General features: G+C 43.8%; 1 protein-coding gene across 1 annotated transcript in view; it reads right to left on the bottom strand.

Annotated features, from left to right (window-relative positions):
* fhl3a (four and a half LIM domains 3a) overlaps positions 1-23,968 on the bottom strand; it is a 43,068-nt gene that overhangs the window by 5,128 nt on the left and 13,972 nt on the right. The window contains exons 2-3 of the mRNA XM_024414952.2: positions 4,390-4,574; positions 3,097-3,271 (exon numbers count right to left, since the gene is read on the bottom strand). Of these exons, the coding sequence (XP_024270720.1) occupies positions 3,097-3,271; positions 4,390-4,574 (360 nt within the window). The remainder of the gene's footprint in view (positions 1-3,096; positions 3,272-4,389; positions 4,575-23,968) is intronic.

Here is a 23,968-nt window from a genome sequence, read left to right as displayed (position 1 = left end):
TTGGGCTTTTACCAGATAGGGCTATCTTCTGTATACCAACCCTACCTTGTCACAACACAACTGATTGGCTCAAACGCATTAAAGAAGGAAAGAAAATCCACAAATTAACTTTTAACAAGGCACACCTGTTAATTGAAATGCATTCCAGGTGACTACCTCATGAAGCCGGTTGAGAGAATACCAAGAGTGTGCAAAGCTGTCATCAAGGCAAAGGGTGGCTACTTTGAAGTATCTCAAATATAAAATATATTTTGATTTGTTTAACACTTCTTTTGGTTACTACATGATTCCATGTGTTATTTCATAGTTTTGATGTCTTCACTATTATTCTACAAAGTAGAAAATAGTACAAATAAATAAAAACCCTTGAATGAGTAGGTGTGTACAACTTTTGACTGGTATTGGACTATCCAAATAAATTGTATGTCACATGCGTCAAATACAAAAGATGTAGACCTTACAGTGAAATGCTTAAAGACTTAAAGAGCAGCAGTAAAATAACAATAGCGAGGTTATATACAGGGGGTACCTGTACAGAGTCAATGTGCGAGGGCACCGGTTAATCAAGGTAATTGAGGTAATACAGTTGAAGTTGGAAGTTTACATACACCTTAGCCAAATACATTTAAAAACTCTGTTTTTCAGTTTTTTCACTCGTAATAATTCTGAATAGCCTTCCACAAGCTTCCCACAATAAGATGGGTGAATTTTGGCCCATTCCTCCTGACCTCCTTGCTCGCACACACCTTTTCTATGGGATTGATGTCAGGGCTTTGTGATGGCCACTCCAATACCTTGACTTTGTTGTCCTTAAGCCATTTTGCCACAACTTTAGTAGTATGCTTGGGGTCCTTGTCCATTTGGAAGACCCGGTTTTGGAGCAGTGACTACTTCCTTGCTGAGCGGGCTTTCAGGTTTTGTCGATATAGGACTCGTTTTACTGTGGATAGAGATACTTTTGTACCCGTTTCCTCCAGCATCTTCACAAGGTCCTTTTCTGTTGTTCTGTTCACTTTTTGCACCAAAGTACGTTCATCTCTAGGAGACAGAATGCGTCTCCTTCCTGAGCGGTATGACGGCTGATGGGCCCATGGTGTTTATACTTGCGTACGTACTATTGTTTGTACAGATGAACGTGGTACCTTCAGTCGTTTGGAAATTTCTCCCAAGGATGAACCAGACTTGTGGAGGTCTACAATCTTGATGTCAAACAAAGAGGCACTGAGTTTCAAGGTAGGCCTTGAAATACATCCACGGGTACACCTCCAATTGACTCAAATTATGTCAATTAGCCTATCAGAAACTTCTAAAGCCATGACATCATGTTCTGACATTTTCCAAGCTGTTTAAAGGCAGTCAACTTAGTGTATGTAAACGTCTGACCCACTGGAATTATGATACAGTGAATTATAAGTGAAATAATATGTCTGTAAGCAATTGTTGGAAAAATGACTTGTGTCATGAACAAAGTATATGTCCTAACCGACTTGCAAAAACTATAGTTTGTTAACAAGAAATGTGTGGAATGGTTGAAATAGGAGTTTTAATGACTCCAACCTAAATGTATGTAAACTTCCGACTTCAACAGTAAGTACATGTAGGTAGAGTTTTTAGTGACTATGCATAAATAACAGAGTAGCAGCAGCGTAAGGGGGGATGCAAATAGTCTGGGTAGCCATTTGATTAGATGTTCAAGAGTCTTATGGCTTGGGAGTAGAATCTGTTTAGAAGCCTCTTGGAACTAGACTTGGCGCTCCGGTACCGCTTGCCGTGCGGTAGCAGAGAGAACAGTCTATGACTAGGGTGGCTAGAGTATGACAAGTTTTTACAAATATACATAGACCGTCACGCCTGGTCTTACCAGAGGCTGCTGTTCTATCCTGCCGATACAGTGTATAGCCCATTCAGATGCATGTTATTCATGTCACCGTTCAGCCACGACTTGGTGAAACACAAGATACTACAGTTTTTAATGTCCCGTTGGTAGGATATATGTGCTTTTAGTTCAGCCACTTTATTATCCAGCCATTGTACGTTGGCCAATAGTACCGATGGCAAAGGCAGATTAGCCACTCGTTGCCCGGATCCTCACAAGGCACCCCGATCTCCTTCTGCGAAACCTCTTTCTCTTTCTCCTGCGAATGACGGGGATGAGGGCCTGTTCGGGTGTTTGGAGAAATCCCTCTCGTCCGATTCATTAAAGAAAAAATTTTTTTCCAAATAAAGTGAGACCAAAGAATAATACACTATACCCAATCTGGTTGGCACTAAAACATGTCATTATTTTCCAGGAAACATGATAGGTTTGTCTTTGCCATCATTACTGAACGAGGGTTCCCGGATATCCAACACCATCAATGCATACTGAATACAGTAATGGGAATTTTTGTCTAAACTAAAAGAAAAGTAACCACAACAACAAAAGACCACCTTCCACCACACTCTTCCTGGAATCACTTGCTGTTTTACGACTTTTCGTTTTGGCTGATAGATACAGCGGTGCTGAAATAGTTTACGGGCTTATCTCGTTATCGTCAGATACCTGGCCGCTCTCCAAGGCACTGGGATTTGGCTCAGAGACAGCAAGTAAGGAAAACGGGCAATTACTCGGTCACATTCTGCCCCGGCCGCGCTGACTCGCTAACTCTTTCTTTGTCTCTCTGACATTTGCTCTCTCTTTCCCTGGCTAAGTGCAAATGTTTTGTTGTCAAAGATTTTTCTCTAGATCCCAAGCTTTTACAACAAAGCCTATGTGCTTTTCATGTTCAGTAGCTTATATATTCAGACCATCTTAAACACTCAGTTGCAGAAATTATGAACAGGGTGACGCAAGGACTAAATTTCCAAGGATGTGGGGGAGATCATGGTTAGTCTTGTGTCGCGTAGTGTAGCCTATGTTAAATATATATGCTAGGAGTGAGTGTGTTCATGTCACTGGAGGCTGGTGTCACTTTAAAAATTGGAGGACGGGCTCGTTGTAATGGCTGGAAAGGAATGAATGGAAAAGTTACATTCCATTACACCCACAATGAGCAATTTCTCCCTCCACCAGCCTCCAGTGTTACATGCAGAGTGTTTCCATGCCTCCCCCAGTACCTGGCATGACAGTCTTGTCACAGGCCACACACTTGGACGAGAACTCGTTGCAGTAGCAGTCGTTGCACAGCAGGGCCTCGTCCTGGCTGGTGAAGGGCTCGTCCGCCAGCGAGCGGTCACAGCGGAAACAACGGAAACAGTGCTCGTGGTAGTGCCTGTCCTCGTAGAACAGCTCCTGGAGATACAACAAGGGCAACAGTCGAGATCATAATCAAAGCTACCATCCACAACCGTTGTGCCATTGAGCAAGCCACTTTACCCCTAAACTGCACTGGTTACCATTGCAAGATTGACAATAAAGTACAATTCTATTCAAGACAATTTATAGACAAATTCCTAGGACTTCCTGGAAAGGAGTGTACAGTAATGTAGGCCACACAATGTAATGGATGTTATGTAGAAGTTATTGGCTACACATGTACATTGAATACAATTGCATTGGTGACCTGTTCCAAATTGACAAATGATCAAGTATTGTAAATTATCTGAAAAGAGTGCATTATACATCTAATTTAAAGTGTTTCTGGATCTGTAATGAAAACAACTCTGGGTGACTCCCAGGTCATCCTGACACTGCAAGTACCTGGAGAACTCAAACTAACACTGGGGTTTCTGGTTATGAACAGAGGGAATAGGGGAGAGGTGATGGGTAAGAGAGGAGACGGGTAAGAGAGGAGACGGGAAAGAGGAGAGATGGGAGACAGAATGTGTGTGTGTGTGTGTGTGAGTTCCAGACAGGGAAGAAGCAACAGTTTGTGTGGTCGAAGACAAACACAGGCTTTACTGTGTGTTCGCTGCTTTTGAGGGTGTCGATGATAACTCATTGGACTCCTGTGTGTGTGTCAGTGTGTGTGTGTGTGTATGCTAGCCAAGCACGCACCCTCAATGCTTATCCCTTCGCATCCACTCCCTCTTCTTACTGTAGCAAATTATCAACTTCACGTGTTTGTGTTTTCCATTAAGGAAATATTAAAACTGCATTCATTGTGGGAAACAAGGAGACATTTTCCTCACACAACATTTCATGGTCTGACATGGCATGGCTGGCTAGTTGAGCTTGGTTGGAAAACCTCTGTAATGGCATCTTAAATTTGCCTAGACCTTGCCCTGCCACATTCAGACCATGAAAGACAACTGCCTCATTTAGCATACAGAATGCATAATTATCGAGATACGACCCCTAACTACCACTCATTACCATGTAACAACAGTTTGCAGTGTTAAAATGACTCAACTAGAATTGCATGCCCTAATGAACATGACCCACTAGTGGAGCCAAAATGAAAGTCTTACCCTGGCGTCATGGCCGATTAGCTCCTTGCACTCGTCGCAGGTGTTGGCGAACAGGCTGTCGTAACAGGGGATGCAGTAGGGGTTGTCCCCCTCTCCCCCGTCTGCCTGGATGTACTTGCGTCCGTACAGGGACTCCTTGCAGTTGTCGCAATCGAACCGGTCGCTCATTGTGACTTGTTCCATCCCTGCAACAGAAAAGCAGGATCGGCATGAACATGAGCCTTTAAAATGAACCCCTAGTGCTAGGGAAGGCGAGCGGCAAGGAGGCGGGGAGAGGGGGACATGCAGGGTGGAGAGAGGGAGAAGGAGAAAGGAGAGACCGTACCCATCAGTGAACTTAACGTTAACACCTGTATTGTTTTTGTTTGTTAAACGTGTCATTTGGAAGCATTTTTCTGGCTGTTTGTCATTCGTTTCACTTTCTACTGTTCACCTTTAACTGCATTGAAGTTTAACTAAACCTTAACACTCAATGGAGCGAGAGAGACAGGGAGAGAAAGAGGAGACAGAGGGAACAGGAGATGGAGGGAGACATTCATGAGAGGTAGTTCAAAGCGGCTATTAACTTTTTTTGCTGTGTGATGATAGTGAGATGCACACACAGAAACAGACAACGGAGTTGCACAGAGCCATCACTCTGGGCTTTGCTTGCACTCCTCCGTAACACTATCAACCCCTCTGAATCTACGGTCTGTGAGATTAAAGGAATGAAACGGTAAATGTATACATTTATGTTGGGAAGAGATGGAGATCTGTGTGGACCACCAACTGAGACAGCGGTGAAGACCGACTACCCTCATGTCAAACTCATCACAGTTGACTCTTGTGAAAACACAAATGCAGGATAGGCCGGCCTGCCCGCCCGCCCACTCACCCACAAAATATGGACACCCTTTCAAATGAGTGGATGCAGCTATTTCAGACACACCCGTTGCTGACAGGTGTATATAATTGAGCATACAGACATGCAATCTCCATAGACAAACATTGGCAGAGGAATGGCCTTACTGGGCCTCCAGAGTGGTGCAGCGGTCAAAGGCACTACAGACCCGGGTTCGATCCCAGGCTGTGACCGGGAGTCCCATAGGGCGGCGCACAATTGGCCCAGTGTCGTCAGGGTTAGGGGAGGGTTTGGCCAGGGGGACTTTACTTGGCTCATCGCGCCCTAGCGACTCCTTGTGGCAGGCCGGGCTGACTTCGGTCATCAGTTGAACAGAGTTTCCTCCGACACATTAGTGCGGCTGGTTTCCGGGTTAAGCGGATGTGTGTTGAGAAGCGCGGTTTGACAAGTCATGTTTTGGATGACGCAGGACTCTACCTTCGCCTCTCCCGAGACCGCTGGGGGGAGGGGTTGTAACGATGAGACAAGACCGTAATTGGGGAGAAACGGGGTGTAAAATAAATAGAATGTCCTTACTGAAGAGCTCAGTGACTTTCAACGTGGCACCGTCATAGGATGACATCTTTCCAACAAGTCAGTTTGTCAAATTTCTGCCCTGGTAGAGCTGCCTCGGTCAACTGTAAGTGCTGTTATTGTGAAATGGAAACGTCTAGGAGTAACAACGGCTCAACCACAAAGTGGTAGGCCAACACAAGCTCAGTGCCGAGTGCTGAAGCGCCTAGCTTCACTCGGTTGCAACACTCACTCCCGACTTACAAACTGTCTCTGGAAGCAACGTCAATACAATAACTGTTCGTCGGGAGCTTGAAACTTCCATAGCCGAGCAGCCGCACACAAGCCCAAAATCACCATGCGCAATGCCAAGCGTCAGCTGGAGTGTTGTAAAGCTCGCCACCATTGGACTTTGGCGCAGTGGAAATGTGTAATCTGGAGTGATAAATCATGCTTCACCATCTGTCAGTCCGACGAACAAATCGGGTTTGGCGGATGCCAGGAGAACGCTACCGACTCCATGCATAGTGCCAAATGTAAAGGTTGGTGGAGGAGGAATAATGGTCTGGGGCTGTTTTTCATGGTTCGGTCTAGGCCCCATAGTTCCAGTGAAGGGACATCTTAATGCTACAGCATACAATGGCATTCTAGATTATTCGGTGCTTCCAACTTAATAGCAACAAACGGTGGGAACAACTCCATATTAATGCCCATGATTTTGGAATGAGATGTTCGACGAGCAGGTACCCACATACTATTGGTGATGTAGTGTATATTCCCTAACATATAGTGTAATGTTATATTTATACTTTGTTTTTACAGGAACAGCAGTTTAATGGCATACTAGATCTTAGCTGAAGTACACAAAATTGTTTGCGCATTATGGCAATGGTATCTGGTTGCCAAAACACTACAGCGTCGCTGAAGGAAAGCCCTGTGGTAAGTGATACGGCACGCTGGCAAAGCAAGCAGCCGGGTATCCATTTACAGCCGCCCAGAAATAATAATAATGTCTGATAAAATAATGAATCAAGACTTGAGGTCTAGTGCTGCCTGTGTTCACACACACACACACACACACAATACTGGATCAAAGACAACATCAGACCTCAACTGTTTCAGCTCTCGGTGGGGGGCCATTCCACTGTTCAAGTAAATGTGTTTGTGGAAATTGTTAAAAGTAGTCCTTGTGCATAGAGTTGTAAGATTTGTTGATCTTTGCAATCATTGGTTTTTGTTTGACATACATTTTAAAATAACCAACATTCTGTTGATGTGGAATTGCCCCGAGACAAAGGCTGTTAAATGAGTCGGGTGATGGAGTCGAGATAAAAATGTATTCACCTGCTCCTAATGTTCATAAATAACCCACTGATGTGTTCTCTCTGAAATGACACCCCTTTGCCCATTTTGGAGAGGCACTTTCAACCCCCTCTACTCCCCCTTCAATAAACAGAACCATAAATTAGGGAGCGTTACTGTTGGGGATTCTTGCTGCCTCAAGCCTACCACATCTCTACAACCAATGAGGCAACTGATACCTATCCCCCGAAGACCTGAGAGACTCAGCCATTATTCCCTTCATAGTCATTCAACTTGGGGCTCGCATCACTGACAACCACCTTGGATTAACCCGAACGCGGTTGATTGGATGGAATTTGATCTCGCAGCCCCGCGGTTCAATACTTTCTTCAGCGTGACAAAGTAAATGCTAGCTAGCTTCATGCCAATGGCTTGTCTATACATATGACACAAGTCTATGATGTAGCCTGCGCCATCAAACCAAAAACATATCAGCCACACCAGGTATGCGCTAGCCTCGCTTTCCAAACATGTGCATACTCATACGGTACTGAAAGTAGAGGTTAGCCTGTGTTCTGACATCATCCTTCATCTAAAATAAAATGGAGGATCTGTTAATTGCCCTTTCCCTGTTCTTTGGTATCAGTAGCTTGCAAACAAGTCGTTCAAAGTATGGCCAGAAAGCAATTATGTTTGATGTAAGCACTAGTTCTGTGAAGGCTGGACCAATATTGCATCGGATATGTCTAAACAACCAAGGATACAAGCTTTCGGGTACCTGGAATGGATCATCCAGGGCATTCTGGAGCCCACTTGTTTCCCCCTTGCATGGCCCATCCAGGCAGCTTTGGCCCAACATCCAAACCACAAGTCTATTTATGGCCCCTCGGGAGACGGGGGGGGTTGAGCTACAATAACCCGCCTGCCAGCAATCAGTTAAGATTAGGTAGCAGCCAGTGGCTCCAAAGGGCTCCAAACTCCGGATGGGAACTTTACACTTGTCGATATTCCACAGCCCGATACATAAATACATATTATGGTAGGACAGAACGGGTTGTTTTGACTTTACGTCTTGTAGTATTGAAACGCAAGAGTAACAATCCGTGAGGGGCGAGCGGACTGCCCTGATGGGTAAATGAACTCCGGATGCCACAGGACCCGGCTCTCACAGCGAGAGAGCATGACGTCAGTGTATGACCCTGGGGCTCCACAAGTGATTCAATCCAGAAAGCAAAGCAAGACAACCCCCCTTTCAATCACCACCACCCCCTAAAAAGATGGTGAGGGGGCTGCTGATTTTGCGCAGATGACGGGGGGGATTGTAGGGGGTGGAAGTGGTACTCAGTGAACTACAATCTAGACTATTTCTCACAGTGTATCCCAGATTCCTGGAAGGAGTCCATATTCTGTGCTTGGGGGCGCAGTGACTAAGAAAAAACACTTTCTGCTCATAACATTCCCAAACACTAGAGTAGTGAGTGAGAGTCCCCTGACAGAGACTCCTAGGAAAGCACTAACTCCCCCACCAAGGACAACAATTATGCTTATGCTGTCATATCTTACAGTAAGGTTACTTATACTCCACTGGTAATACATTCTGGTATACTACAGACACTCCCTTTTGCAACTGAAAGACATTTAGCTCAATGGAAACACATCCAGATGCTGCAAATGCTATATACTGTAGGTAAAACGGAGTGCCTTCTCACAACTGCCTTTTCCTTTGACTTTCTTAACTCTTTCTAGGTCGTTGTTTGGAGTTGAAGTCTCTCATTCTCAGCCAGAACATCCAGTCTAGTCATCACACCCCCCCCCCGATAGACAAATTGGTGGGCTGATTGGAGACCCAACAGAGCGAGGTTAATCCGTAGAGATAGAATCACATTTCATTGCTAGGGTTCTCTCTATGCATAGAGATAAAGCAATCTGCCTCTATTGTTTTATCTGTATGGGTCTATGCAAGTTGTTTACTCATTACTGCCAACTCAGTCAGCACTATATGCCATTTGATCAGGCTCCGACTCAGGATGTGCGCCAGAGATGGGTTAGTTAGGGCTCCCTCACACCAAACCAAGTCCTCGGTCCGGTTTCACTGACAGCCCGCTAATCCCCTGCCCAAACTTTGCTCGCGCTTCGGTTCACTCCAAAACAAACCGTCCGTTGCACTCCGCGCTGGGAACAGTCCCTAGTACTCTTCCCCTGTCCCAACGCCCAATGAGAGTATCTGCTTGTAAAACGTCTGTTTGGCTACGGTCAGTGTTGCCAGACAAAGCAGTAGACAGTGTGCTTACATCAACAGATGAGAGAGAGAGAGAGAGAGAGACGGTCCCCGGCTGTCGAGGAGACTGTAGCGAGTCCCACTAAGTATGCTACACAAGCAAATGATGACATAACCATCTAATGTTTCACAATTATAAAAACACTGGCATACCATTGACGAGACAAGTTGTGAAGGAGAATGGTATGAGGAGCATGAGCAGAGAAAGTTATTCTAAAAAGGAATTCAAAGTGTGGATATAAGGGTGATATTTACGAGACAACCAAATAAACCAAGTGCATTACAGGCCTATCTATAGCCGGAGTGCACACTACTAACATGTGTGCCTCTTATGGGAAACACATGCATGTCTTAGGGGCTGAAAAATGTGACTCTATAGCTACTCTACTTGTGCCATTTCTCAACATTTCATCTATAATCATGTGTTGAGAATTAGTCTGCCGTAGTGGATCAGAGTGTCGGTGAGTAAGCGTTAGGCTGCTGGAGCTGAGCCGGTGTAAACATGGCAAGGAGAGCCCTTGACGTACTAGACAGCGACGTCGCCCTGTGTACTTTGCCCAACAGGTGTTCGTTCTGTGAGTTCATGCTCGTGCTTGTCTGTGTGTACTCTATGATTAAGCACAAACACACACACACACACACACACACACACACACACGACACAGTCCTCACACACACACACGGACGTCAACCACAATCAATGCTGCTGTATCTTTCAGTCTCCTTTCCAAAGTGTGGAAAGGAGACTCAAACAAGGTCAACAAAACCTTGCTATTATTACCGACTACAACCGTTTTAACTTCGACAAGAATGTGTGCTCCCGGTTTCAAAATGCCACTTATATTTTACTGACTTGGGAATGAGACTGGTTGTTGTTGTTCGTATGCTAAGAAAAGGACATATACGAAGAAAAGGACATGAATGGCCTTAAATGGACATCTTAAAGTGTGAGAAAAGAAAAAGGATAGACTACCAGAATATGGGGAACGGTTGCGTGTTAGACATGAGCTAACCAATGGTCTCCTTAGGGATATTACCTCTCTAACCACTCAGCGCTCTGCAGTAGGTCAGGCAAGTCTAATGCGCACGGAGTACTTCCGTACAGTCTATGACCACTCCTCAGTTCGTCTGAATCTATCCAATAGTTCTCCTATATCACAACATCTCAAAGACATGGAAGAGTAGAGGGGAAACAAAGATGGCTTCCTATTGCAGCCCAAAGGAATATAGTTTACACACATCAAACATCTAATTCTAAAATCACGAGCATTAATATGGAGTTGGCCCCCCCCTTTGCTACTATAACAGCATCCACTCTTCTGGGAAGAGATTCCACTAGATGTTGAAACATTGCTGTGGGGACTTGCTTCAATTCAGCCACAAGAGCACTAGTGAGAATGGGCAATAAGGCCTGGCTCGCAGTTGGCGTTCCAGTTCATCCCAAAGGTGTTCGATGGGGTTTGAGGTCAGGGCTCTGTGCAGGCCAGTCAAGTTCTTCCACACCAATGTCGACAAACCAGCTCTCTATGGACCTAATTATTTACACACGGTCATGCTGAAACAGGACTGTTCCCCAAACTGTTGCCACAAAGTTAGAAGTACAGAAATGTCTATAAGTCATTGTATGCTGTAGGGTTAAGATTTCCCTTCACGGGGACTAGCCGGAACCATGAAAAACGGCCCTAGACAATTATTCCTCCTTCACCAAACTTTAGTTGGCACTACGCATTTGGGCAGGCAGCGTTCTCCTGGTATTCACCAAACCAAGATTTGTCCGTCGGACTGCCAGATGATGAAGCGGACTGCCAGAGGACTCCAGAGAATGCATTTCCACTGCTCCAGAGTACAATGGCGGCAAGCTTTACACCACTCCAGCCGACGCTTGGCATTGCGCATGGTGATCTTAGGCTTGTGTGCGGCTGCTCGGCCATGCTGAATTGATCAAATCCACTAATTTGAAGGGGTGTCCGCATCATTTTGGTCATGTAGTGTATCATTTAATATTAACCTGCTTAGTATTTTTTTAAATTTTATTTTACATGACAATTGTTGCATTAGCTAAACTGGCTTGAATGGGGAAGATGAGAGGGACAGAGACAAAAAGGCAAAGACAGAGTGAGGAGAAATTAAGAAGAAACCAAATGGAATAGATAGAAAGAGCAAAGAAGAGGGTGACATTTAGAGGGAAATCCAATCTTGGCGTGGGATCTGAAACCTATGGCACGTCATAAATCAGAGCAGAGGAAAAGTGAAACGTTGGGTTTGGATAAACACATACCACCACATTGTGTTCCTCAGTTCTACCGTCTGGATGTCTTCCAGACAGAGTAAAGCTCCTTGGCTGGCTTTGAGACGGGTAGAAAAATACAGCGCTGGACACTTCACTATATCATTTAAGGCCCGGTTGAGCATATCGAGAAAAGTTCATTTGTGTCACAGCCCAATTGCAATATGGCCATTTCAGAACTTCGCCAAAACCGGGAACCTCTCCCCGGTCTTATTTACTCAATGCATCACGCCGTGTCAGCCAGATAAGACTTTCCATTTGGTGACAAATGCTAAAATGTCAAATGGCGTAAATTACACAACAATATTTTAAATGGTCCAGAACCTGTTTGTTCTAGACTGTCATTAGGATTTACAATCCCTTGACTCATAAACTGGAATGCAAGGCAAGGTCAGAGTCCTTTGGGATTTAAACACTTGATCATTCTCAAGGACTACACTCTCCATAGAGAAAACTATGAGGCCAAGATGGCTGGACAATTGCCTAGCCACTTCGGTTAACATCAGGACATCAACGGGTTGTCAGGTTCAACTGCCTATTTAGGCTTTTGGGGACAGAATGATCTAGCTACTGTTAGTCGTACTAGATAAGTGGTGCCTTCAGAAAGTATTCACATCCCATTACCTTTTCCACATTGTGTTGTGTTAGTCGGATTTTGTTTTTATTCATAAAAAACTGAAATGTCTTGAGTCAATAAGTATTCAACCCCCGTTTTTATTTTATATCTTTATTTAACTAGGCAAATCAGTTAAGAACAAATTCTTATTTTCAATGACGGCCTAGGAACAGTGGGTTAACTGCCTGTTCAGGGGCAGATTTTGTACCTTGTCAGCTCGGGGATTTGAATTTGCAACTTTCGGTTACTAGTCCAATGCTCTAACCACTAGGCTACCACTAGGCTACCCAAAGCTGGCAAAGCTAAATAAGTTCAGGGGTAAAAATGTAAAAATGCTTAAGTCACATAATAAGATGCATGGACTCACTCTGTGTGCAATAACAGTGTTTAACAAGATTTTTGAATGGCTACCTCATCTCTGTATCCCACACATACAGATAATTGTAAGGTCCCTCAGTCGAGCAGTGAATTTCAAAAACACACATTCAAACCACAAAGACCAGAGAGGTTTTCCAATGCCTCGCAAAGAAAGCCACCTATTGGTAGATGGTTAAAATTAAAAGCTAACATTGAATATCCCTTTGAGCATGGTACAATTATTACACTTTGGATGGTGTATCAATACGCCCGATCACAACAACGATACAGGTGTCTTTCCTAACTCAGTTGTCAGAGAGGAAGGAAACAGCTCAGAGATTTCACCATGAGGCCAATGGTGACTTTAAAACAGTTACAGATCAATGGCTATGGTAGAAAAAAACAAGGATGGATCAACAACATTGTAGTTACTCCACAATCCTAAGCTAATTGACAGTGAAAAGAAGAAAGCCTGTACATTAAAATAATTATATATATATATATATATATATATATATATATATATATATATATATATATATATAAAATAATTATATATATATATATATATATATATATATATATATATATATATTCCAAAACATGCATCCTGTTTGCAATAAGGCACTAAAGTAATACTGCAAAAAATGTGGCAAAGCAATTAACATTTTGTATTCAGGACACATTAGAGAGTACCACGCTCCCTATTTTTTACTATAGTGGTGGCTGCATCATGTCATGGGTATGTTTGTAACCATTAAGGACTGGGGAGTTTTTCAGAATAAACGGAATGGAGCTAAACACAGGCAAAATCCTAGAGGAAAACCTGATTCCGTCTGCTTTCCACCAGACACGGGGATATGAATTCCCCTGGGAGATTAATTCACAATGCACAAGGCCAAATCTACACCGGAGTTGCTTACCAAGGCAATACATGTTCTTGAGTGGCCGAGTTACAGTTTTGACTTAAATCTACTTGAAAATCTATGGCAAGACCTGAAAATGGTTATCTAGGCATGATCAACAACAAATTTGACAGAGCTTGAAGAATTCATTTTTTTTATTGGGGAAATGTTGCACAATCCAGGTGTGGAAAGCTTTTAGAGACTTACCCAAAGGTGCATCTACAAAACTCTTGATTCAGCGGTGTAAATACTAACGCAAATTAGATCATGTATTTCCTTTTCCAAAAATGTGCAAAAAATAATAATCTAAAAACAGGTTTTCACTTTGTCATTATGGCGTAGTGTGTGTAAATTGGCGAGAGAAAAAAATACTATTTAATCAATTTTGAATTTAGGCTGTAACAACAAAATGTGGAATAAGTCAGAAATAAGTTTCTGAAGACAGTAACTCGGCCTATGCAAGTCGGTTGACAAGAGAGAAGAGGCACGATGAGGCAACACAAAGTCAAACTAGGGGGACACATATCATGTGCAACATCTGTTTGTACTTTTTAGTTGTGAACTGCTCTTGCTGGCATTCGCAGTATCAGATAAAGACACTACAGTAACTATGAGGAAGGGGTGAGCCAATGAAGTCAGAGGAAAATTTCTCATGAAAACGAGATAACGCCAGGCTTACAAACAGTCACTATAACAACCCAATGTACAGACACAGACCACAAAGATGCTTTCGGCTTCTAACTGAAGAATGACAATCCACATGGGGATGACACAGAACCTAGCTAGGTGCTTTCCAATAGTACCCAACATCAAAAAAACGAGGAGGACAAAGGCACTCACTCTTCATGATTAAAATGCCTTTATTGAGGTGGCAAGTTCAATGGAACAATATCTTAAACTGATGCGTTTCGGTAGGTCAAACCTTCGTCAAACCAACATTTCCTTAAGTGTGGTTGGAACAGGCCAACTCCGCCCCAGCACTCCATAGCTTCCACGGGTCGGGATGCTTGCATAGCCATTGCGCAATCTGTGGCCGCCGCTGTTTACGCTTCCAGCCTCGGAGTGGAGCCACAGATCGGCTCCAGCGGAAGAGTTGCCACTTCTACATATTTTCTCCCCGACTTTCAGACGAGAACAACCTGGCCCACCCACCAACATCCTTATTTCTCACACATTTCATAAGGCTACAATCAGTAGGCCCCATCAAAACACTACTGCTGTGGCCATCGCTATTCTCCATGATCCCTAAAATAACACCACCGAGATGCTTTGTCTCGGCTGACCATGTTTCATACTATCAAGCAGACTCAAGCCATACTGTGCTGGCTCAGATATTTTCTTCTTCTCATATTGTCCTTCCCACATGGTTTCAGCAACTACGCTGGAAGCGTAAACAGGCAGACCCAGTACAGCTCAGCTTTGTTTAGCTCAGTAGCGAGAAAGGGGTACACTGTTCCCATGCGGGAGGGTTTGACTTCACCAAAAGAGGGCTGGGCAGAGGACCAGACACAGGAGGCCTAACCGGTCATTGTCCCTGAGCATTTAAACACAGCCTGGTGTGGTGGTGGGAGGACACCGAGGGCTCCGATGAGGGGGAGTGTCGTAAACATAAAGGAGGCCAAATGACTACCTGTGGCAGGGCCTTTGTAATTTGTCTCTTCTCTTAGCTTTTAATGAGCGAGCAGGTGTAGAGGAGAGATGTGATTTAGAGATTTGAAGAGAGGCAGAGGAAACCCGGGAAAAGACAGGCTTATGTGGGACACAAACCTCCGCTAGAACGTTAGCAGGGTTTACTTTGCGCAGTGAGTAGACGGATATATGCTTACTGGCCCCGAAGGGGAGGGGGGAAAAAAATGGAGTTTAACATTGAACAGGAGTTTCATGGTGATTTAAAGCATCTTATGGAGAATGTCAGTAAACCACAGGAAAGAAGGTAACGCAGCCCTCATCAGTAATTGCTGTAGGCCTATTACGGACTTCTGTAAATGCCAAAAAAAGTACATTGTGATAAAAGCACATTCTTACTTGCCAAGAGAGGACACGCTCATTGTGAGGAAAGAATGAATAGCTACTCAGAAGTAAAGCAGTCCGAAATGCAACTTTCATATATCCCCTCCCCCCTCTGCGAACTGTCTATCCAAGCTTACCATAACGCTCCCCCAGCACCAAGCAATAACAGAAAAATTATTCTAAATCCTACGGTGCTTTTTCAACCAACCATGAAGGACAGCTTTAGATTCTGGAAAATGTATCTGGATGTATTTTTATATATCACTGTGTGGATGGTCAAAAGACTACATTTTTGGACCACATTTGTCTTCCTTTGAAGAGAAAGAGAAAAAAAAACACTGCCATACATTACAATTTCACATCTGGTTTAGATTCGGGGGAAGTATGCAGTCAACTCCAGCATGCCAAAGGAGGTTTTGGACAGTCACTGACTGGAGAATGCAGGAAGGTCTGCCTTTACTTTCTCTGCAGCGCTGGTATTCGCCGGTAAATGTGAAGAGGGCAGAGGCAAAAACGGAGAGAGCGAGAAAGAGAAAGCGAGAGGTACAGTAAGTGACAAAGACAGGTAGCAAGCGGGGAGATACATCAGCCTCGACCTGAGTGGGGAAAAACTAGTTGATGGAAAGATAATGACAAGACTGTCAGCATTGCAAGGGGAATACAGGAAGTGAAGGAATGCAGAGACTAAAGAGCTGAGAGAAAAGGCTATATAGAGATCATTTTCAACCAAAGGATAAAACGCTAGTCATGCTAAAAAAAAGAAAGAGTATGAAGTTAAACAAGAGAATATACTTAAACGCTAAGGCGAGAGAGAAATGTCTGAAAAAAGGAGCAAGCATGTAGTTCTCAGTTAGGGCCCTAGTGGACATTGGTAGGGAGTGTGTTATATGGAGTGGGGTGAGTACTGTTCAGAAGCCAAAATGACCCTGATTCCCAGGAGTGGCCTTGCTCCCCCGTTTCCGACTGACCAGCAGCACCGTGAAGATTTATTACCAAACATGGCCATCCCATCATTCTCGTCACTGTCCTGTCCTCCCCCTGGCTGGGCTGCCTGTCATCATCTGCACTCCAATCCAGGGGATAGGCCAGGACATCTCTTTCATCTCTTTGAAAGCAGAACCCTACAGACACTGGCAGAGTGAGGGGAGGGGTTTGGCTCAATATCATCCTCTGAGGCGTCATTGGAGCAAGGTGTAAATGCGGACGTGAAGATACCATGGGATTGCTTGAATGTCTGTCGAAGGCTGTAGTTATTTTTTTGTGTGGCAAATTTGATTAATGCTTGCAACAGAACAAAAAACACGCCGCCCTCGCTTGATCCTTGGAAAAAGTATTGCATTTCTCCCACCTAAATGGAGAATGTTGCTACTAGAGCGGTACGACCAGAATATTTAGTTACAGTGGGTCAATACACTCTGGATCCCTTTCAGAGTGATTCAGCAGCAGGTCAGCCTAGCTGGTCTCCGGGGAGGATGGTGTTTGCACATATCTTCAGAAGGGGAAACGGAGGGAGTCCTCCTATGCAATATCTTCACTGGCGTGGTGACAATTTCATCTCTGCTGGTGTTTTACATCTCGACCTCCCTCCCCGTTCCCCACGTTTGTACCTACAGCCAGACACAACAACCTCCCCAGTCACAACAACCTCCCCAGTCACAAGGCTGTTATGTCTGGAGCCAGAAACAAAAAACACAAAATCTGTCAGATATTTTTGAACTGTGGCGCTTTATTGACACTTGGATATTGGTACGGAAATTGTGATTTTCTCATTTGGAGGGGAGTGAACCAGTCATAGAAATGGTCACACATGTTATGCTGTAGTACAGGCGTCTCCAACAGGTCGAACGCTGGTAGCTCGCAGCCCACCTATCATTAGCTCGCAAAACAATTCTGAAAGTGCATGAGTTCCAGCACAAACTGTCCGAAACAAATCTCACAAGTATCAGACACCTCAAGCTCTAACCAATCAAATCCACATTGACATGATCCCACTCCTAGTTAGCCAGAACTGGCTTAAAAAGCCAAACGTAACATAATATCTGCAAATTAAGTTCCATCAATATTGCCTCTGTATGTCTGTGTGCTGCGCACGTTTGTCTCTTATTCACTTCTTGTAACCAGTTTGTGATAATGAGAAGTGTCTTCTGGATAGAAAACCACTTACCCCAAAACATTCTCAATTAAATGTTAACTGCAAAGTAGGCTTACCTGGCAGAATAATATAATGATTATTTATATAAAAATTGGGTGGGACTTTGATTTAAAAACTCTGTCGTGGCAGCAGGGTAGCCTAGTGGTTAGAGCGTTGGACTAGTAAACGAAAGGTTGCAAGTTCGAATCCCCGAGCTGACAAGGTACAAATCTGTCGTTCTGCCCCTGAACAGGCAGTTAACCCACTGTTCCTAGGCCGTCATTGAAAATAAGAATTTGTTCTTAACTGACTTGCCTAGTAAAATAAAGGTCAAATATATATATATATATATATACAGTGGTGTAAAGTAAAAATACAGTACTACTTAAGTTCATTTTTGGGGTAACTATACTTTACCATTTACATTGGACTACTTTTACTTCACTACATTCCTAAAGAAAATGTACTTTTTATTCATTACATTATCCTTGTCACCCAAAAGTACTTGTTACATTTTGAATGCTTAATAACAGGACAGGAAACTGGTCCAATTCACACACTTATCAAGAGAACATCCCTGGTCATCTCAACTGCCTTTGATCTGGCGGACTCACTAAACCTAAATGCTTCGTTTGTAAATTATCTGAGTATTGAAGTGTGCCCCAGGCTATCCGTAAACAAAATATATATATATATATATATATATTCAACCACGACAATTGTGATGTCTGGTTTGCTTAAATTAATGTATGAAATTACTTAAACTTTTGATACTGAAGTCTATTGAAAACCAAATACTTTTAGACTTCTACTCAAGTAGTATTTTACTGAGTGACTTTCACTTTTACTTGAGTCATTTAAGGTATCTTTACTTTTTTTCAAGTATGACAATTGGGTACTTTTCCCACCACTGGATATATGCAGCAGTAAAAACATCCCTAGACCAGCACATTCCTCTTTCACAAAATGCACAAGTAAAGGGGTATTACACAAAAAATCTCATTGTTTTTTTTCAGCCCTCAAATTTTCTTCTGATGCAATTTAAGCATTAACATGGACTTAGAGAAAACAATGACATTGGATGTTCTATGAATACTTGTAATTTTGAGTGAATAACTGAAAAAATCCCAAACCAGGAAAAATAAAATGGAGAAACACAGAATGTGAAATGACAAAATACTGCCTATTTGAAAGCTAGGAAAGAATTAATGAGCTGCTTGCGACATGCTTCAAAATTTAAAAATAGCTAGAAAATGTTGGACCCCTGCTGAAGTAGGACTGGTTTCAAGGCTCTCTTTTGTGTTGTCTGAGATTCCCAAAGATTGGAAAGCAGCTGTGATCATCCCCCTCTTCAAAAGGGGGGGGGGTCACTCTTGACACAAACTGCTACAGACCTATATCTATCCTACCCTGCCTTTCTAAGGTCTTCAAAAGCCAAGTCAACAAACAGATTACCGACCATTTCGAATCCCACCGGACCTTCTCCGCTATGCAATCTGGTTTCAGAGCTGGTCATGGGTGCACCTCAGCCATGCTCAAGGTCCTAAATGATATCTTAACCGCCATCGATAAGAAACAATACTGTGCAGCCGTATTCATTGACCAGGCCAAGGCTTTCGACTCTGTCAATCACCACATCCTCATCGGCAGACTCGATAGCATTGGTTTCTCAAATGAATGCCTCACCTGGTTCACCAACTACTTCTCTGATAGAGTTCAGTGTGTCAAATTAGAGGGCCTGTTGTCCGGGCCTCTGGCAGTCTATGGGGGTGCCACAGGGTTCAATTCTTGGGCCGACTCTTCACTGTATACATCAATGAGGTCGCTCTTGCTGCTGGTGAGTCTCTGATCCACCTCTACGCAGACGCCACCATTCGGAATACTTCTTGCCCTTCTTTGGACACTGTTAACAACCCTCCAGGCGAGCTTCAATGCCATACAACTCTCCTTCCGTGGCCTCCAATTGCTCTTAAATACAAGTAAAACTAAACGCATGCTTTTCAACCGATCGCTGCCTGCACCTGCCCGCCCGTCCAGCATCACTACTCTGGATGGTTCTGACTTAGAATATGTGGACAACTACAAATACCTAGGTGTCTGGTTAGACTGTAAACTCTCCTTCCAGACTCACATCAAACATCTCCTATCCAAAGTTTCACAACAAAGCATCCTTCAATCATGCTGCCAAACATACCCTCGTAAAACTGACCATCCTACCAATCCTCGACTTCGGTGATGTCATTTACAAAATAGCCTCGAATACCCTACTCAATAAATTGGATGCAGTCTATCACAGTGCCATTCGTTTTGTCACCAAAGCCCCATATACTACCCACCACTGCGACCTGTACGCTCTCGTTGGCTGGCCCTCGCTTCATACTCGTCGCCAAACCCACTGGCTCCAGGTCATCTACAAGACCCTGCTAGGTCAAGTCCCCCTTATCTCAGCTCGCTGGTCACCATAGCAGCACCCACCTGTAGCACGCGCTCCAGAAGGTATATCTCTGGTCACCCCCAAAACCAATTCCTCCTTTGGCCGCCTGTCCTTTCAGTTCTCTGCTGCCAATGACTGGAACGAACTCTAAAAATCTGACACTGGAATCACTTATCTCCCTCACTAGCTTTAAGCACCAGCTGTCAGAGCAGCTCACAGATTACTGCACCTGTACATAGCCCATCTATAATTTAGCCCAAACAACTACCTCTTCCTCTACTGTATTTATTTATTTAGCTCCTTTGCACCCCATTATTTCTATTTTGCACATTCTTCCACTGCAAATCTACCATTCCAGTGTTTTACTGGCTATATTGTATTTACTTCACCACCATGGCCTTTTGCCTTTACCTCCCTTATCTCACCTCATTTGCTCATATTGTATAGACTTATTTTTCTACTGTATTATTGACTTTGTTTGTTTTACTACATGTGTAACTCTGTGTTGTTGTATGTGTCAAACTGCTTTACTTTATCTTGGCCAGGACGCAATTGTAAATGAGAACTTGTTCTCAACTGCCTACCTGGTTAAATAAAAGGTGAAATACATTTTTTTTGTATTCAAAATGGCTGAGATAGGACACCGGTAACTTGATATACAGAACAAAGGCATTTTTCAGAGCCCGGTCCATCATGCAGAGACAGTGGTGAAAGATCCATGCTGCCTCTTATCCTTCCTTTCCAGAGCAGTGGATTTCCTTTCGTCTGTAACGGACAATGCAAATTCCATCCTCCCTGGTTTCTAAGGATCTGACCTGAATGACACTTCACATTCTATATTTGCTTACCAAAATGGTAATCTGTGTTGTTCCCTTAACCTTTGACACAAAGTTGGCTAGTCAAATGCTGCACAGACCATTTAGCATGACAAGAGTAAGCACAATGTTCATGAATACATCAGCAAGTTGTTTTGACATCATCCCCTCATGCCCTACCTCCCCACCGCCTTTTATAGGTCCATTTCCAACCCACAGGGACCAAAAACCAAGGCTAGACCATGCGGCACAGAGCCAAAATGGCTCCTGTAAACTGGCCATTCCCAGGGGGTCGCCTGATTCTGCCGACTCAGCATCAAGGAGCTGGTGTAGCGTTTCAGAGCCCGCACAGTCAGCAATTTGAGCACCCTTTGATGGCGACGCACAATTGCTGCTCGCCACAACTGCAAGCAATTATTCCACAAACACACATGGCCACTCATGATTGCTATGGTGGCACCTGATCCTTGGGTTAAGATGCCAGATTTTTGGTCAATGTGGCAATGGTCTCTTTCCCTATTTCTCGCTCTCTCCATTTCAAACCTACATAGGGACTATCTGGAGGCTTTGTGGCTTGCAGGTATAGGTTGCAGGTATAGGCATCTGTCCTATTGGAAGTGTTGCACATCGGTCCTAGTAAATCAAATTTTATTTGTCACATACACATGGTTAGCAGATGTTAATGCGAGTGTAGCGAAATGCTTGTGCTTCTAGTTCCGACAATGCAGTGGTAACCAACGAGTAATCTAACCTAACAATTCCACAACTGCTACCTTATACACAAACACAAGTGTAAAGGGATAAAGAATATGTACATAAAGATATATGAATGAGTGATGGTACAGAAAGGCATAGGCAAGATGCAGTAGATGGTATCGAGTACAGTATATACCACCTGGGGGTGAGAGTAGTAAGTACACTTGTAATGAGTACTAAAGTTGACCTCATCTACCCTAGCTATGTTCTCTGCAACTCAAAAGAGTAAGTTGCGGTCACCAAAAACCATCCCTTTCTCTCTCTCGCTCCATAACCTTGAAAAGATGGGTTTATTTGTAGGGAAAAAACATCACGTATGTCCAGAAAATGCTGAGGGAACCTGCCAAATGGGAAACGACTGGGATGAATCACCGTTGTAAGTCATTTCCAGTAATATGCAGAGGCCCTTTTTTTCTTCACAGAGTAAGGTCTCCTTGGAGACGTGTAAACAGTGCCCTCATTCCCTGGCACCATAAAACGTTTGGCAGTGAAGTGTTCCCTTGCTTCTTGTCCTCCCAGAGTTCACTGAGGGCAGCAACCAGCGTTCTGGAGGTGATGCTGTGGCAATGCGAAATATGTTGACTCTCTCACTCAATGTAGTGCATGATATATTTTTTTTCACTCTCAGGGGATATTGTACATGACTTGTGGGCTGACTTCATTACTTTTGCCCCGATAAAACCACATTATGTCTTTGGCGGAGGAGCTGGCAGCTGGATCCGAGGTGCCCAAAATAAAATTTATATAAAAAACTGATGCAACGCTGGAAAAGTTGGCCAAAAGCCTCCAGAACCTGTAGATCAGGTCAATCCATGTCAGTACAGTAAGGGACAGTAACAGAAGCATATTAAAAGCAGCGTACTAAATATCTACAGTACAAAAATAGAATAATAGACCTAATAACTGGGTGTGATAATGGTGGAGCGACAGGCAGGCATTTCTATGTCGAGAGTACCACCCCCCCCTCCCTCCCCCCATCTCAAATGTACATTTTCCACTCATAAAAACGTAATGACCATTTCTTTAATTCCGGAATTTGTAGGAGGCGCCAGAAGTGGGTTCCTTTCCTGCTGGACGGCGACCCCTATGACTAGCATGGGGTCAACGGCAACGCGGGGGCCAGTTGCTCCTTCCTGTCCCCCCAAACAGAGAGCTCTGGGATATCTCAGAGATCCCAACCCCAGTACACAGTACACACGAGTACTATATGTGCACACAAAACACACCGACACAGGCATGCACACACGGTCACAAAGAAAAACAGACATGTACTGTATAAACACGCCTGACACAGAGACAAGCAACTAGACAAAGAAACACACACAGGCCACTGTGTACACATACAAACATATACAGCACATGCAAAAGTTCACACACACACACACAACTTCTTTACACTGAAAAGCTAAATGGGAAGATCGAGGGCTCAAAGACAAAAACACAAAAATCGGGGGACAATGGGTGACTTGTGCAGGAAGACCAGACACGGAGAGCAGCTGTATACACACACCAGCAGTTTGTTTAAACTGAGTCCCAAATGGCAACCTATTCTCTGTAGTTCACGCTCTGGTCAAACGTAGGGCACCATATATAGGGAACAAGGATGAAAACAAAGTCTCTTTTTTAGGGGACTTCACATTGAGTGTAATTATTGCTTATATTCACAATTCCGACTCTTCCACTCATAATTGAACCCGATATGATCAAACAACTTGATATATTTCGGAAATGAGCTCTAAAAACAAAGTGGGCAGATCCTGGTCAGTCATCAAAGCACACTGAGTGGATAACCAGTCCAGACAGAGAGTGGACCAGACTGGGATAAGAAGCACTAGGGTTTAATAGGCATAATCCTGCCAAATTACCCTCCTCACTGGTATAAGAGACCAATGAAAGCTGTGCTCATTCAAACACTGATTGCACTGAAGCTGTCATAACAGGGAAAAGTGACAAGTTTTACACACACCGGCCATGGGGGAGATAAAAAATAAAAACATCTCAGCATTAGGCCACTAGGGAATAATGATACACTTACACAACCACACGGTTACTAAACATCCTTCCAGAGTCCGGCATGAAGGAAGAAAGAGGAAATACTGCTGGCTTGTGCTGAAACACGCCTCTCCTGACCCAATTTTAGGATCCCCAGCAGACCCATCAAAAAGGACCACCTCCTTTCTCTCTCTCTCTCCCCCCCCCCTTCTCTCATTTTCTTTGACCTTCACATAGGACCCGAGAGAAGAGAATGTCACGTGTCTGTTGAGAGAAGACTGCGTTGCTCATTTTAGCGTCGGA

The sequence above is a fragment of the Oncorhynchus tshawytscha genome, linkage group LG03 (assembly GCF_018296145.1).
Source record: "Oncorhynchus tshawytscha isolate Ot180627B linkage group LG03, Otsh_v2.0, whole genome shotgun sequence".
Taxonomy (NCBI): Eukaryota; Metazoa; Chordata; class Actinopteri; order Salmoniformes; family Salmonidae; genus Oncorhynchus; species Oncorhynchus tshawytscha.
This window is presented reverse-complemented; position numbering and strand designations above follow the sequence as displayed.